Source organism: Typha latifolia, chromosome 10, assembly GCF_019914945.1.
Source record: "Typha latifolia isolate L0001 chromosome 10, TyphaL0001v2, whole genome shotgun sequence".
Taxonomy (NCBI): Eukaryota; Viridiplantae; Streptophyta; class Magnoliopsida; order Poales; family Typhaceae; genus Typha; species Typha latifolia.
In genome coordinates, this window is record NC_133095.1 from 4,951,153 (window position 1) to 4,968,967 (window position 17,815).

A 17,815-nucleotide genomic window follows, 5' to 3' on the forward strand; every position below is an offset into this window, starting at 1 on the left:
GCACTTAGTCTAAGTTTTAACCCATATACATCGTTGACCAATTGTTCCGAACCAAACAACGTCGAGGTCTTTTCCAAATCGTTACGTTGTCAAGCTATTCCTCCAAGCTAATTGCATTGTTAAGCCATCAATCGAATCGAACCAAGCCACTAAACTACAAAATAATTTCTCCATAATATTATTTGGAGTTAAAGTCAAACTCATGACCTCCTTGGTCATAGAACAAGTGTTTTTCTTCTAAACGATCATGCCTCTCTCTTTATCCCTCCAACAATGGAAACTTTCCTTTTTTTTTGGCCTTTTCATTTCATGGCTCCATGGCTCATGGTAACATGTCCATGCATTTAATTGTCCTGTGGGTCATTCCAAAGGGGCCTTGAGGAAATAGAGTTGGTCGGCTATGGGTGCATGGTCTTGAGGTCATGTCCCCCTGGACTGCTATTTTACCAAATTCCTTCATTCCCTGCTATTTTAGTCGGCCAAATCTTCAGTTTAATCCCAGCTCATTGACTGATTATTGGGAGGAGAAAGAAAATTCCTGAGACCAGCTTGGGACATGAACTTGGTGGCTAATCTGGAAGACAAAAGAAAAAAAGAAAGAAAGAAAAAAAGACGCATTTTCAATTGGGAAACTACAACCGTGGAAGGAGTCAAACCTGGTCTCAAATCAATGTGATTTAATTTGGAATGCTTCTATCCTTCTCAATGCAAGACTGATATTTTCTTCCTTAACTCTAACTTTAGCATTTAATCTTTTTGGTTTACTTGGGATTAATCCCCAATCTTTCTCAAAATAAAAAAATAAAAAAAAGCGACTATAATTCTTAGCTCATGCCGTTTTGCTTCCTACTATGAGAGGGAAATTGGAGTAAATGCAGCATCTTTCATTATGATGGCAAAGAGATTATTCTGAATTCAATATGTTTAGAACGTTTACCGGCAAAGTCGTTGTCATAGAATGGTAATTCGAAATATCTCGGAAACCTGTTAAAGAGCGTTTATTAAATTGTCAAATATTAATCACATAATAAAGTATTATTATAAGAGGAAAATGCTTGCTAATTACAATGGTAAAAATGGCTTAATTAACACCTACTATCTTCCCATGTATTACAGAGGATACAAATCCTTTTCTTTTTTCCTTTTTCAATACTATCACAATGAAGAACTATTAACCAACTAGAATAAAGAAACCCTTAAAACAACCACAGCATCAAATGAATCCTTTCTGATTTTAATTCAGACTTTCTAAAAACATGTGACAAAGTCATTCATTCACATTACATTTTTCATCGACTTGATCTACAGGTCTCTGGATTTCTACAGCTAAATACTCTTAACTTCAGACTAAACAAAGTTCAGATGAAATAATGCTCGGGGCACGCACGATTTACATTGTTGGGTCAGCCAAATAAAGGTTAGCACAAATTTACCTATGAAATGATGTACATTTGACACCGTTTTGATATGATTCCACTGTTCCAACCTCCGATATCATCCTTACGATGACATAGCATCAATGTGATTGATATCAGGTGAGTCCACAGATTCAGCAAGTTTTTACACTTGCTGCAATTCGGTCTTTAGATCTTCCATCTCTTGCTGCATATCCTCTGGCACAACCTCTACTGTTCTGGATAAGAAACGAAAAGAAAAGAACCAGCAATTTCACTTATTTATCACATCGTAAGAAAAGAAGAGAAAAGATCACCAGCATTTCATACTCACATCTCAGAGTTGATTAAATGTGTATCACTATTGTCTGAAGCATGAACAAGTGCTTTATCGTCACTCCCCATCTCAGAGTCAATGCCTCCACTCTGCAGGATAGAGAAGGGAAAAGAATTCATATGATCAATTACGTAATGTTAAGGAGGGGCAGTCAATAGAGAATCAAACCTGTTCATTTGGATTGGCATGACTCTGGAAACTTACTTTTGCCTTGGAGAAACTTCTCAGCGTACCCTGCAGATTCCGAGTATAGAGACTATCAAAATATGATTTTACCAGCCTAATGTATATCCAATGCAACCACTGCTTATATGGAAAAAATGATATGCCAATAGAAAAAAAATATATAGAGAGTAAGTTACAGGTAAAAGAAGTTCTGACAACAATACCATGAAAAAAGTGTATGAAACATGGTTCAAAGTTTTGGTTTTGGTTTTGGTTTCGGCTCCGCTAAAAAACAAAATGCTTTGGTCGCATTTCAGTTCTACTTTTGTCAATTTCAGGTTTCTTTTGATCAATAGTCTTCTCTATCTTATTTTTTAATATAGTACATGAAATCTAATAACATATAAGCAATGAGGTTGATATTGGGTTAGGTACAACCTATGATCAAGTGAGATCCATCTTGGAATCTAAATAGTACTTTTAAAAATTGTTACTAGGCTATTCTGGTTGGATGCTAGTTTTGAGGGGGAGTTTCGGATCAGATAGGACCAAAATGAGAAATGTCTCGGTGAAACTTTTGGGTTTTAGATGAAACTTTAAACCATGGTATAAAATAAATGTTGAGAAACATTTCTTCAGCCTCTCCTGTAGGACACTAGGTTTAACTTCACATCAATAGAGTTACCTCAGAACCAGGGACCTAAATGTCCATGTCACAGGTGAATGGCTTACAGCGAAAACAAATAGGCTCAAAATATTTGCATATGTATTATCTCTAAATGCCCATATGCTACATGCACCTTACTTGAAAGACTTTTCAGGCACGCATGCACATGCAGAATATTTCAAGAGATACCAACAAATAGGGTTGCTTTGCAGCATCACTTTACATTTAACTAGGCAATATTTCACATTAATGACCATAAAGCCAATGCCTTATAAAGCTTAGTGATGCATGAGGGTGAACACATGCACGCATAAAGCAAGAAATGTGTAGGCATTATCATCACATCATGACATAGGTGTCACCACAACTTTTTTGGCGATTATTATCATTTGCCTTACTGTGATAAAGATGAAAATGTATTATCCTCACATAGGCATATCAATTCACAAATGTTGTTAGAATTAACATATAATACATTAACCTAATCAATGATATGACATATTTAAGTTTTCAAGATTTTCTTCTACATACAAATCTGTGGTGTTGCCCATTATTAAGCATCATATGATAACACAAAAGGGTGTTAACTACGGATATACAATGGAAAATAAGCACAATGAAGAGCAAATTGACAAATATAATTAAGAGAAGGAAGAAACCTTGTTCGCCCACATAAGTCCACAAGCATTGCACAGAGACCTTGGACCAGCAGGCCCACGACGCATAGCAGGTGTCATCTTTTCACTAATTCCACAATTTTGACATCTATAACAAGCATGAGAAGATCAGGAGATAGTTACCTAAAAGGAGGTTTTTGGCAGTGCTGACAGTTGAGAAGGTTGGAGAGATGATAAATGCATCAGAAGTACTTGGTTATTCAGCGCAAAGGAGGATGTTCTGGAAAAGATATAATTCCTAAGAAGCTAAAATTATAGAAACAAAATACTCACTTGGATTCTCTAGGTGGCTCATCTTTGATTGAGTTATCAGGAGGGGTATCACAGGTTGGGGTGGCTAATAATCCTTCAGGATTTGCTTTCCCAGCAAATTGTCCTCTCCGGCGCTGCATCCTGCACAGCTAATCAAATCATAAATAACAAATCACAAATTTTGGCTGGCCATGAGTAAAGTTAGTGGATAATTTGTACATAATCCAGGAAACAAATCCTTGAAAAGCATACACTTCAATGCTTTAAAAGCTGCTGCAAATTCTTTGTCCTACCTATGGAATTAAGTCTTGATCTTGGGTAAGTGAAGAAATAATAATACATAGGAACAAAGAGATTGATAACTAGACAGAAACAAGATCTTCCAATATTAGTACAGTAACAAAATATCCTAATCTGTTCTTTCTATGATAACAATGGCTGGTTTGTTAATATTTCTAACCTTTTTACAGCATCCGGGCATGGTGGGGCACAATATGAAGATGAAGCAAAATATTCTTTTATCGCAGCCAAGATATACAAGATTAACATAACTCTTGTACGAAAATGCTCCTTTTATTGTTTCAAAGAACTTAGAGGGAGAACAATTAGATCATCAAATATCATATACTCATAAGACAAATTTGATTGTCAGAATCATCCCCACAAGGAACAGCAAAGCAATTTCTTAACAAAATGACTAGTAAAATAGCTTCCTACTAGATATAATTTAAAAGCCCCCAAACAAGTCCATATTTTGCCTTTGTTCTGTCACAAAAGCAGTTTTCTATGAAATTCAAGAACTTAACCAGTTCCAATCTTGAAGAACAGTTATCCTTAAACATAACAAAGCATCAACCTAACTCAATCTATTGGTTGTACTGTTGTTCATCAACTAACTAAACATAATCTAACACACTAGCATACCAACAATCATGATCATAGTTCATATCATGTTTATAGCATACCTATAAAAAGAAAGGCACAAAATTACTTAATTGAGATATAAATTCAAACTTGTAACGTGAAATTGTTAACCAAGATTAAAGTGTCAATCAGCTTTTAATCTTTTTAATTTCAGTTCATACAAAATCCTCTGTGGCCTTCCAATCCTTACGCATGCATAAGACAGAATGAAGTTTAAACCTTGCAATAATTCTTTGATGCTTTTATGCGCCATCATGAAGGTTTAAACCATGGAATAGTACTATGACAATTGTATGTGTCATCTTATATCTTCAAATTTAATACCAATTAGTAAATGTAAGGAAAGAAACTATGCAATTGTAAAAGAGATGCTTTAAGCTACTGCAATTTATGCTTTAGAAAAAAATTGAAACCACGTATGCTTAGATTTGGTTATGCAAGCTTATTGCTAATAATGGTTTGTTCTTTCATCTAGCACAAATTTCAAAAAAAAAATCCTTAACAATTCAAACAAAATGAAAAATGCATAGTGTATTCACTCCTTTGTTAAAGAACAATGACTCACAGGCACAATATGCAAACCAAACATCTACATACCTGAGAGCGACCTCTTTGCGGACATTATACCGGATTTTCTTATCAAAATTTCTTTCTTTCCGCTTTTCACGGAACCTGATGAGTGAAGCAATCCTTTTTGCTGGGATATTTGTGCGTCGAAGTATATCGTCATAACCCTGTTGAGAAAATGCAATCAGAAAAAAGAGATGGAAGCAAAAGTAAAAACAATTAATATTCTAGCTGAAAGATGTAGAGTACCCTGTCATCATGCTGGCAAGGTAATGTTGAGCTGGATAATCCAGTTGGAACTTCACAGCCTCCTAATAGTAATAAGACAGCTTGAACCTGCAGAATATTTACCCCAAAAAATCTGAAATTCATTCTTTCCATTGGCAGTAAGTCAGAAATTTAAGACACAAACAGACAGATTCCAGCACTAACCAGCACTCAACATTTATTATGAGGAACACATAAAAAACCTCATAAATAATGAATGATGCATTGCCTTAACAAAATGAGGAATGTTTTGTAACAATAATATGAAATTCTTCAGCCAATTCATAAATATGAGGGTGTAGAACTAACACCAAGTTCTCTCAGCACAAAAATGCCTCACTCTGCCATCCTCACGCAAAATTGCAAAGTAGCAACACCTGTATGCATCTCGCTCTCTTTCTCCCTCACTCTCTGCCACCCAGACATAGCAGTATTATCAGCATGAGAAAAGTCAAGAGTCATGGCCATACTATGAACTTGGTGAGTGTGCTATTGACCACTACTTGGATTCTAGAACTCTGTGAAAGGCTTTAAGAAGTCACCAAATTCTTAAAAGTATTTAGCATCTCTCAAATCACCATATATAGTTCTTGTCGATGGTTTTTCTCACAACCGAAATTTTCTAAAAGATGGTTACAATCACATAGATCACCATACTGAATTATTACAAATCATAAACACTATATTGTTTGATCTAAAATAGATTCAATGCAACTCAAGATTGTAATCCAAATTAATTTAAATTGGGTTTTCAATTAATGCACCTAGATCCATACACCATTGTCTGTTAGGGAACAATTCTGAATGCCATCACTCAAAATGGACAACCATACCATCTAGTAAATACAAACAGATAATTGGCTATGTCCGTACATACGAAAAACGGAGAGATAAGATGCCCCATAATTTAAGAGCAATTAGTTCAGATGAATCTTCACCACAAATTTAATACCCTTATTCAATCCTATTAATCCCGAAACAGGTCCCTAAGGAAAAGACAAAATGAATAGTCCTAAAAAATCACAACACTGTAGAGCCATGCAAAATTACAAATTTCTCAACAATACCATGTAAGGGAGCAAGAATTCACCAAACAATAACGATTTACCTATCGCTTCCTTCTGTCAAGAAGGATCAAATATAGGATAGAATAACATTTATCCTATTCCAATCTCAAAACGAGGATATGAATTCTTCAACCAGCATAACCCTATTGGTCAAAATTCGTGATTTCACCAAGTCTACAAGTTTGAGGTTCACTGTTTTATTGGGGATAAAGGAATAGGCTATTTGCTTCTCCTATGAGGCAGACATGATTTAAGTTATAACTATCTACTTCTAAGTTGTTTCAAATTCTAAACAGTCCATATTTCGACAGTGACACCTCACCTTTAGCCATTTTCGTACAGCCATCAAGTAGCCTAGAACTTGCAAACTAGAGTTAAACAGTCGAATAATCCGTAGATATGAACCGATCTACGTACTCAAAACTTGTTTAAGTAAGCACAAGGCCACAAATCGAATTAAGTAACAACCAAGAATATCCCATACATTTGGACCAAAAGAAAAAAGAAACTACCTTCACCAAAACTTTCAACAGTCGTCTCCTTAAAAAAAAATTGTCCTTTTTAATCCAGAAAACCAACAAGACGAGAACGAAGCGGCGCACCTTCTCGGGCGTGACCGAGTCGAAGACGTACACCTCACCCTGGAACAGGAGCGTGAGCTGGTTCGAGTTCGCGCTGATCAGGGGCAAGGAGGGGTCGACGCTGTCGGCGAGATGGTCCTGCTCCGGCGCCGGAGGAGGCAGCGCGTCCATCTTCTCGGCGTCATGGCCGTACAGGTCGCCATCCTGGTGGTCCACTTCGGACATCGTCCCGGTCGGCGGCGAGGGAAACCGTCACCGTAAAACTTTACCCTAACCCTAGACGGGGAACGGGACGCCGGGGAAGAAGAGGAGGGGGGGGCGAATGGGGCCGGGATTCGCGTGATGTGGAGATCACAACCGCTCGATTAGGTTTGATGGTGCGGGATCACGGGAAGCGCGTGCTGGAGTACACCGCTCGTGGATTAACGAGCGGGACCGGCAGGTTAGGTTGCGGGACCCGCACACGCGTAAATTGATCCTGGCCGTTGGATTCGTCATTTGTGATTTTTTTTCCTTCTTTGCTCCATATTTATATATCTTTATTGTCCCCACTCACATCGAAAGAATGTTACCCAATTAAAATCCTAATTAATAGCCTAATTTAAAATCTCTCAAATCTATCTCTCCCCCTACACACGAGCTATTTGTAGAAAAATGTCCTAAGATTTTTAATAAAAGTAATATTAGGGTTTTATAATTAAATATTATATATATATATAATTTATATAAGAGATGCCCATGTAGCTCTCTCTTAAAAATTAAAAAAAAAAATTTGTACAAATGCTCTCATGCACACATAGCCAATCTCCCGACCTAGATAGGGGTGTCAAGCTTGTCGAGCAGCTCAGGCTCGGCTCGGGCTTGGCTCGACTGGAGCTCGAGTTCGGCTCGGCTCGGTCAGAACTGAGCTGAGCCCGAGCTGCTGAAAGAGGCTCGAAATCAATATCGAGTCGAGCCTCAGCTGAAGCCGGCTCGCTCAGACTCGGCTCGATCGGCTCGGTATAAAACTAAATTACAAAATCCTAATCCCCAAATCTAAGTCCCACATCCCCTCCTCGCGGCAGTCGTCTCCTCTAAGCTCTGCCTCACCTTCCTTCTCCAAGCCGTCGCCACCACGTCGTCCTCCTCCCGCGGTAGTGGTCTCCTCTAAGCTCCGCCTCACCTTCCTTCTCCAAGCCGCTGCCGCCGCGTCATTCTCTTCCCGCGGCAGTCGTCTCCTCTAAGCTCTGCCTCACCTTCCTTCTCCAAGCTGCCGCCGCCGAGTCGTCCTCCTCCATCAGCCGGGAAGAGGTATCCTCTATCGTCCTCCTCCATTAGAGTAATTTTTTTTTTAGAGTATTTTTTTTCTTTAGAGTTTTTTTTCCTGTTTCTGGTGGTATTAAATTGCTTTGTTTATTTCCTTTAAATGCAGATATTAATTTGTTGCCCAAAGTCTTAGAGCCATAAACAATTCCCATTTTGCCTGGTGCCACCAAAAATTTAATATGCCAGTTTGTTGCATTAACTATATAAGCAAGCATCCTAAACATGCAATGAATATTAGTTTGCCTCCATGTACTGAGCTGATTGATAAGATAACTGAACACTTTGTACTTTTTTTGCCACTTTTGGCTATTTCCTTTCTTAAAAGCAATGATGGTTCGTTAAGTTCAGAATACAATTGCACAGATAAACCAATTCGTCCCTAAATGAGTACACCTTATTTCTAGCTTGCATTAGGTTGTTGCACCATAACAAGCTATCCTTGTAGATGATCTGATATGCTGTTTCCATTGGTGATTAATTGTATCTGTCATATCTATTTTTGTTTTGTACTAATTAAATATTATAAAAATTTAAGCAGTACTTCTGTTTTTGTTTTTTGTTTTTTTATGTAAATGTCAAAGTCAGTAACTAAGAATTTTTCTGATGCTGTTAGTGAAAATGAACCTATTGAAATTGATATTGGTGAAGAGGATAATGAAACTAACAACGAAGAAAAAAGTAATAGTCAAAAGAAAGGGAGAAGAAGAACTTCTGATATATGGTTGTATGTCAAGCGGGTTAAGATGAAATAAAATGGAGAAGAGGTAGAAAAGTATTAGTGTAATAATTGCCTGTCATTATTTAATGTTCCTAAGCAAGTCACCACTTCACACATAAAAAGACATGTGAAATTTTGCACTGGTTTGGTAGGCAAAGGCTAAAAATAATTTCTTTTGCTTCTGCATCTAGTGTTACTAAGACTTCAACTATAGAAGAAAATTATCTCAAAACTATTTCATCAGGATACAACCAAAATGTGGTGAGAGAAATAATGGCAAAACTGATGATGGTACATGAGTATCCTTTTAATATGGTTGAGCATACATGGTTCAATATTATTCTGAAGGTTCTTAATCCACGTTATGAACGGATTTCTAGAAATATAATGAGAAGTGATGTCATGAAAGTATATGAATCCGTAAAAGAAGAAGTGAAATTGTTTTTGAAAGAAACTAATAGAATTAGTTTGACTTCAGATTTGTGGACCTCAAATCAAAATATTGGGTATATGTCTTTGACTACTCATTTTGTTGATTCTGATTGGACTTTACAAAAACGCATTATCAACTTTTGTCAATTGGAACCTCCACACACTGGAGTTGTTATTTCAGATGCTATTATTGATTATTTAATTACTTGGGGAATAGAGGATAAAGCATCAACTATTACCTTAGACAATGCATCCGCTAATGATGTTGCTGCTAAGACTATTATGAATAACTTTCAAGTTAGAGATAAATTGTGCTTCAAGGGGCTTATTTTTCATGTTAGATGTTGTGCTCACATTTTAAATCTAGTTGTTCAAGATGATCCATGTCATTTAAGATGTCAGATGTAGTGTTACTTAAAAAAGAGTCCTTCGCGTATGTATAAGTTTGGTGAAATTGCAAGACAACTCTCTGTTCCTACTTCTAAGAGTTTAGCTTTGGATGTTGTAACTCGTTGGAATTCTACATATGTTATGTTAGAGCATGCTTTTGGGTACCAAAAATTTTTTGAACAATATGCAACGAGCGATGCAAATTACAAATGGCTACCTTCAGAAGATGTTTGGTTTAAACCTGCAAAAGTTTGTGAATTTTTGAAAAAAATTTATGATGTTACTCAAATTATATCGGGAAGTTAATATCCTACTGCAAATCTATTTTTTATTGATTTATGGAAAGTGAAAGAAGCTTTAAATAAATGATCTGAAAGTGAATTCTACTTTTTGAAGGATATGGCTATAGAAATGAGAAAGAAATTTGATAAGTATTGGGGAGAATGTGATATGTTATTGGCAGTGGCAACAGTATTAGATCCCTGATACAAAATGAAGCTTATTAACTTTTGTTTTCCAAAAATATATTACTTTGCAGAAGCTCAAATAAACATGCAAAGGGAGTGTTGTATACTATTTTTGAATCATATGAATTTGAGAATGCATCAGGTGAAAATAATGGAATGAATGATAGATCTCAACTTGATAAGAGTGATGACTTGATTGGTGCTAAAGGATGAGAAGGTCAAGCAGAGTTTAAAATTTTTTTAGAATCAACAAATGCAGTTGAACCTCTGAAATCTGAATTAGAAATATACTTAGAGGAGCAGACTACAAGCTTGACAAGTTCGATGCTCTAGAATGGTGGAGACTAAACATGTTGAAATTTCCTATTCTTTTCAAGATGGCTCGAGATATCCTTTCGGTTCCTGTTACCATTGTTGCATCTGAATCGGCTTTTAGCGATGGCGGTTGAGTTCTAAATGATTTTTGAAGCTCTTTGTTTTCCGAGACAGTGGAGGCTTTGATATGTGGAGGAAATTGGATTAGAGAATCATAAAAAAAAATAAGCTCCTCTAGGGTATGTGTACTATACTTCTCATAATAAATTTTTCTCATTTTATGCTTTTATAAACTATTGCTAACTTCTTTTTTATAATCCTATTTTCTTTAGGTATCGGTGATAGAAAATATGTTTGTGAAGATTCCAAATGTAGTTTGATCTTTAGGTATCATGCATTGTATGTCTTTTCCATTTGTATAGCATTTTCATATGCATATATGATAGAAGAGGCAAGGATATATTAAAAATGTTTTGAATTGAGAGTAATGATGTTTAAGTTAATTAACAACTGAATTTTCTAAATTTTCTCATCATTGTTTGTTTATACTGGTTGCAATGATGTTTAAGCTGCAATTAACTTGTTTCCTTTTTTTTTTTTTTTGCAGTTATAGGATGAAGCTTCTTTTTGGTGTTGAGACTTGAGAGTGCCAAATAAATTTAGTTGTAATATTTGGCATGCTATCAGATTTTATTATAATATTTGGCAAGATATAAGTTAAGTACTTTATATTGTAATATTTAGCAAGTGATAGACTTATGATTTGGATGTCAAAATTTGGATTTGCTTTGAGCCAAATTTTGATGAATGGTACTATGTTAATATTTTGCAATTGGTGTGATAATTTGGTTGGCTTTAGTAAAGTTTTGTATAATTTAAGTTAAATTCATTTGGTTGGCTTTTGTTATATTTACTGGTAAAATTTTTGAAATTAGTGTGATTGTTTTGAGCCAAATTTTGATGAATGGTAATATGTTAATATTTTGCAATTGGTATGATAATTTGGTTGGCTTTAGTAGGTTTTGTATATTTTAAGTTAAATTCATTTGGTTGGCTTTTATTATATTTATTGGTAAAAATTTTGAAATTGGTGTGATTGCTAATCACTAATTAATTTTAAATTTTATTGTCAATTTGGTTGGCTTTTATTTTATTTACAGATTAAATTTATTATTCAATTTCAGTTTTTTTTCACTTTAAATAGGTTGTGGCTCGGCTTAGGCTCGAATTGGCTTGGTCCAGCTCGAGCCAGCTCGGCTTGAATGAGGCTGGATAATAGGCTTGTTTCAGGCTCGGGCTCAGCTCAGGCTCGATAAGGCTCGGCTCAAGCTGAGGCGAGTCGAGCCTGAGCCTGAGCCCAATAAAGAAGCTCGAAATTAATTTCGAGTCGAGCCTGAGCAATAGCCGGCTCGCTCAGGCTCGGCTCGTTTACACCCCTAGGCCTAGACCCCCAAAAGAATTCTCTCGTTATACCAACTCCTTTGCCTCTCATGACACGAACCATTACTTTGATGAAAGAAAAAATGGAGGAAAACGTGGTAGCGTCCTTCTTCCATATCTTGGTAGGAACTATAGGGTTTTTGACTAAAGAAGACTCAATTTATATTTCAAACTTATTATCAAATGCTGCCTAATCTGTTATAGGCTTAACAAAAATGTTGAACTGGTTAATTTTTCAAAAAACACTAATCAATTAAATATTTTTATTGTTAGACATTTTTTTGCCTTAACTATTGAAAGACTAAGTTAAAGGCAAATAGTGGAAGTGTAGAATCTAGCTGCTAATTTGCCTTAGTTCAGAGTGTTATATGAAAATTTCTCTTAATAAATTAATCCAATTCACTAAAAATAATGTTCAACATAAAGATACTCATTTTGGGGACTTAACTTGTAAAAGATCCCTAGCTATCCTACCTTGACCATGGAGATGCTTCGTTGCCCCCTAATATCACTATGGGGAAGGTCCTTCTCCTAGGCAGTGGCTAGAATATACCCCTCCTTTGCAATATATTTCCTCTCGAAGTACTGGCTAGAATACTTCACATTAGAGTTGGCTTGGCTACAATAGGCCAAATGGATGTCATCATCTGGATGCCTACTACTTTTGGGCTTCTCATAGCCAAGTCGGCATAAAATATCCTCCCAATAGAAAGTTGGGCGAGCTCCTCCTCCTCAGAGGCAACTAGAGCATCTTGTAAATAGATATGGAGGTGTAAAGCAGTGATTTCCTAAGTAAAGCAGCAATTCTCTAAGTAAAAAGCCTTTAAATGGCTTTGTTGGGGATGACAAGAAGAAGACAAGGGCTTGGGATACATTTGCTCTGATGTGCATGGGTGACATGCGCCACTAGATGTTTCAATCCCTTTGGTTGACCCCATAGAGTTTGATTTGATGACGTTGGTCGATGCTAGCTAGACAGTGATCTTGGCATAGAGTTCGAGTTTGAGAGATTAAATAAAAAAACTCATTGTTATAGTTTGAAAATAGAACAATAAAAAAAGTTCCAGTTCATCCGTCATTCCTATTCTTTTTTAATTACAAAATAAGTATAGGGTTTCACTTCATCGCTTGCCTTTTTCTTGTTCCTCGAAATCTCCTCTAGAATTTAACCAAATATATTTTGTCACAAGGAAGCAAGATCTTCCACTTCATTATTCCAGCAAGGTATCTTACATTCTCACGACCGCTACAAGGTTGTATTTCTTCTTGTCCACCATTATTACTCTATTAATATTATTTATTTCGCTGATTTTGATGTTCTTACTAATTCATTTTCCCCTATATTTTTATGTAGTTCATCATTTTTGTCAATATTCGATTAAGTTGCCACAATTAAGAAAAGAAATAAAGAATATGAAAAATAATGAACTGAATCTTTAGATATGCGTTGATACCAATTAAAAGTTATAAGAAATGTCCTAAGAGATGAGATCTATCACACGCTATCAATAATAATATACGAAAAGTAAAGCGTGAAAAAGACAATCACAAACACAAAACTTCTTAAGTGAAAGAACTCTAAATCGGATAAAAATCATGGATCCAAACTCGGATTGAAATTAATTATTAAAACCTGTAGCAGTTAATAAGAAGTCACCCGCCAATTTCCACGACTCAATCTGTACCAATCTTGCTCATTAGACCCCACGGCACACTACTTCCCATGATAGATTTTTAAATCTCAGTGACCTTCGAGATTGATCCTTCCATCTCAGTGACCCTCTAGACGTAATTATTCCATATCTAATGTAGATGCATTGAGATGAAAATGATTCAGCATGTTACATCTAAATTAGAGAATTGATCTTTCCAAAAGATGATTTCAATATCATAAACTACATACTCTTCTAGGGTTAAATTAAAACCCTTTTATATACTTCTAGATATAAGATAAATATCTTATAGAGATAAGTATATCTTAGAGATAAAATAAATACCTCTTACTATCTCTTCTTCCAAATCACATATTTGGTTCTTAGAATGTGCCAATTAATATTTTGCAACTCAAGTTTTGAGACATCACTCGTATTTTTTTTTATGGGTAATGTTCTTAAGTTTTGGCGAGATGCGCTCTTAATTATTATGCCTCAATTGGCGGCTAATAAAGTAGGTCTAATTACAGGATTATTTGACTTTCTTCAATTCATACTTATTTAACTTTTTTCATTTGTAGATCCTTCTTGCTATCAAGCTTATTGAAGAAGAAAAACAATTAGTCAAGGGATCAAAAAGGTGCAATTCTAGAGAAAATATAATTGGCACTTATTTAGATAAGAAAAGGATTGATTTAGGTATAGATTGACTTGTAAAATATATATATATAATTTTATTATTGTTCAGTAGGAATCCATTTGCGGAGTCTCTAAGAAACCAAAAAAAAAACATCCATCGTAGCTTATATTAAGTTGTAGATGATTTGAAGAGTAAGCTATGTAAGGTGATGATCAGAAGAGAAGGATGATGGGAATGGAATAAAAATTAGAAAATTGAGGGCTAAAAATGCATTTATGAGAAGAGGAGATAGGTTTAGATGTCGAAGAATCCTTACATTCTTCATGGAAGATCCACCACTTTGGGGAAATGGAAGCTAAATCAAGAGGAACAAGAAGGAAGAAGAACATACGGGAAGGGAAGAGGAGAAAGAAAAGGCTGATAAAGAGCAATAGTAAGAGGAAGGAGAACCGGAGGAGAAAATAAAAGGTATGATATGATTCGATCCATATTGGCTCCACGCATGACATTGGGTTCATGGGAATGAGCCTATTTATCTAGTTGAGTATGTAGAAGTAATAAAATCAATTTTAGCCCGGGTGCGTTCAAACGCAAAGACCGCGTTCGAACGGGGCCGTTCGAACGCCTACATCACGTTCGCATCGATAGAGAACGAAAATTCCACGTTCAAACACAATCGGGCGCGTTCGAACGCACCATGGCAAAAGTGTGGGTTAAGTTAGGAATTGTTAGGGTTGTTTGGAGTGTTTTTATGTTAACTAAAGAGTTCCTAAGGTGAGCCTCTATATATATGTGGAGGAAACCCTAATTGAGATTATCTTGTTATTGGAATTGCCTTTAGCCCTATCTCTTTCTCTCTTGTCTCTAGCCATTGGCACCTTCTCTCTCCTCCCTTCTTCCTCCGCTCAAGTCTTTGGTCAGCTTCTTCTAGCCTCTAACCACCCTTTTCCACAGCAATTTCTCCCCCTTCATACCATAAACTAACCCCAGCATCCATATTGATTCTATTGATTCAGTTAGAAAGATTATCTCTAGCAAATAAAAAATTTCTTTAGAAGATAAATGTGACAAGAAAATAAAAGTGTATTCGAAAGGAAAGAAAAAAAATTATCATATTTGATTATCCTAGAAGCTAATTTATCATAAAAGATATTGTGATCAAATAGATGGTTTTATATTTTGATATCGATGTCTCTCTTTTGAAAGATGAACAAAGAGAAAAATCACTTCACCTCTCAATTAAGTATAAATGAACTAATTGATGATGAAGTTGTTGAATGCTTTTAGTAAACTTTGTTTCCATAGATAGTTAGAAGATCTCGATTTGTACAAGTATAACATATTTTGGTCCACATTTCTTGATTAAGGCATTCAAAAGCATAATGACTTGATGGTTCATGGGTTTATGTGTGTTTATCCAGTTGAACTTTAGAATGCAAATTATCAGCTTAGTCATCTTCACAACTCCAACTATCGGTATCTTTAATATTAAACTGACTACGTAGAAATTTTTTAGTTGTAACAACATTTTGGGGATAATTGCCAACAATGAGGATATCATCAACATATATTAGTATAATAGTGAATGAATGGCCTTTGAGAACTTAGCAAACCATTGGAGAGAGGCTTGTTGTAGGCTATATAAGGATTTGTATAGGTGGCACACTACATTTTCCTCTCGTTATCGTTGAAGCCATGGCGGTAGAGATATGTATATTTTCTCATGTAAATCACTATGAAGAAAGACATTATTGACGTCCATTTGATGAAGCGACCAATCCTAGGCAGTAAGCCAAAACAAGTAAACTACGCACTGTGATTATTTTTGCGGTGGGGGAGAAGGTATCATGAAAGCATAGCTAAAAAAATATTTTAGAAGTATCTGTGCTTCATTTTTTGATCACATCAAAAAAATTCATGTAAAATAGGTATAATCATCGGCAACGGTGAGAAAATAATAAAAATCCAAAAGAAAAGGATGTCCATAACAGCCCCAAATGTCAAGTGAATAATCTCAAAAAGTTTTATAGAATAAATAATGCTAGTACTAAAGGGCAAACAACTTTGTTTATATAGGGCAAGCATTATTTGACTGAGTAGAGATATTTAAGAAAAAAATTTGGCTAACGAGAAATTGATACATGGCCTAGAAGGTTGTGCTAGAGATCAGTTGTGGTGGAAGAAGTGATGGTGTTACGGGAAAGTTGACTTTTGGATGAGGAGCAGTTGGTCAAAGATTTATTCAGGCTAGTGACACTAAATAATATAGTCTGTCACGTTTATCCAGACCAATCGTCCTCCTTGTAACTAGATCCCACAAAATACACCAATAAGGATAAAATGTTACTAAGCAACTTATGTCTCTTGTCAAACGATTAACAGCTAAAAAATTAATTTTGAATTTAGGAATAGACAACACATCATGCAAATAAAAACCATAATTTAGAGGCAAAGTTCATTTGGCTGCAATTTTCACTTTTTCTCTATAAAGGATTTTCAACTTTATGCAATAATTTTGATGATTTAGTAAACTAATATGTCGCCTCGCTATTAATGATCCAATCGTGGGAAGCCACTTTAGACTAATCTAGCTTCATCATGGCATTGGCTTTGGAATTAGATCCCTCATCATTATCACTAATAAGTGACGATAACTGTTTGAGTTGATTTTCTAATATTGAAAGAAATAATATTGGTAACAACTCTAATTTTTTTTTATCATACTGTTTTGGGTCTAAATTGTTTCTTGCCTTTGGATGACCCACCGGATACCCATGTAATTAGTAACAAGTATGGACCCAATGGCCCAATTAGTCACAATGTGTGCCTTGAGGGCTTCTTCTTTCTAAACCAAATCGACAATGCCCTCCACTACCTTGGTTGTAATTTCTATGATAGTTTGGAGAAACGAATGATCGGTCAGATCAATCATTCCTCCCTAATCAATCAATCCTCCATGTTTTCGCTAATGCTGCCATTGATTTGCCTTTATTTTTCTTCTGGGGTGACTGACAAGAAGGTTTGACAGATAGTAAGCAGAGGATTCATGAGGACTCATTTAATCCCATTTAAAATTGCATCAATCTTTGTTGGTCCGTTTGTTGTGTTGAATCAAGTGTTGCTAATTCATCCTATATTCCCATCGAGCCTTTAATTTCGTGTAGTAGGTTGAGAAGTGAGTTGTCCTTGTCAAAGAGTGGCAATATCTTGCTAGATCTCAAAGATGTGAGGCCCCCATTCTTTTGGGAGAATTGTTCATGAAGATCCTCCCAAACTTTATGAGCAGCAAGATAATATATAGGCTTAATTACACTTTGTTCTCTTGTATTTTAGCCTAGTATCATTTTGCTCTTCTATACTATAAAAGCATACCCCTCCCCCCTACAACTAAACCCATCTGTTAGCTTTCCATGAATTAAAACTCACGCTGCAAAGATTTTTTTTCAAATAGACTAAATTACTCTCACAAAGGTCAAAAATAATAATTTTTAGATAATTTTGCCCTGATCTCCTTATGCTGCCCATCTTCTTTCCCAAAAGGGAAATAATTTTTAGACA

General features: G+C 35.7%; 1 protein-coding gene across 7 annotated transcripts; it reads right to left on the reverse strand.

The window, feature by feature from the left end:
- Positions 1-1,213: 1,213 nt before the first annotated feature.
- On the reverse strand, positions 1,214-7,400 carry LOC140795893 (GATA transcription factor 18-like). Of its 7 annotated transcripts, none has more exons than XM_073148698.1 (8): positions 6,920-7,400; positions 5,233-5,319; positions 5,014-5,150; positions 3,514-3,633; positions 3,223-3,328; positions 1,900-1,965; positions 1,729-1,820; positions 1,214-1,633 (listed from the first exon to the last, which is right to left on the reverse strand). In XM_073148698.1, exons 1-8 carry the CDS (start codon positions 7,121-7,123, stop codon positions 1,561-1,563), a joined length of 885 nt encoding a protein of 294 aa, XP_073004799.1. In that variant the 5' UTR covers positions 7,124-7,400; the 3' UTR covers positions 1,214-1,560. The 7 variants fall into 7 exon arrangements, with proteins under 7 accessions (XP_073004799.1, XP_073004800.1, XP_073004798.1 ...); XM_073148699.1 differs by having other exon boundaries at positions 1,936-1,965; positions 6,920-7,291; XM_073148697.1 differs by having other exon boundaries at positions 1,214-1,628; positions 6,920-7,287.
- Between the last annotated feature and the right edge of the window lie 10,415 nt (positions 7,401-17,815).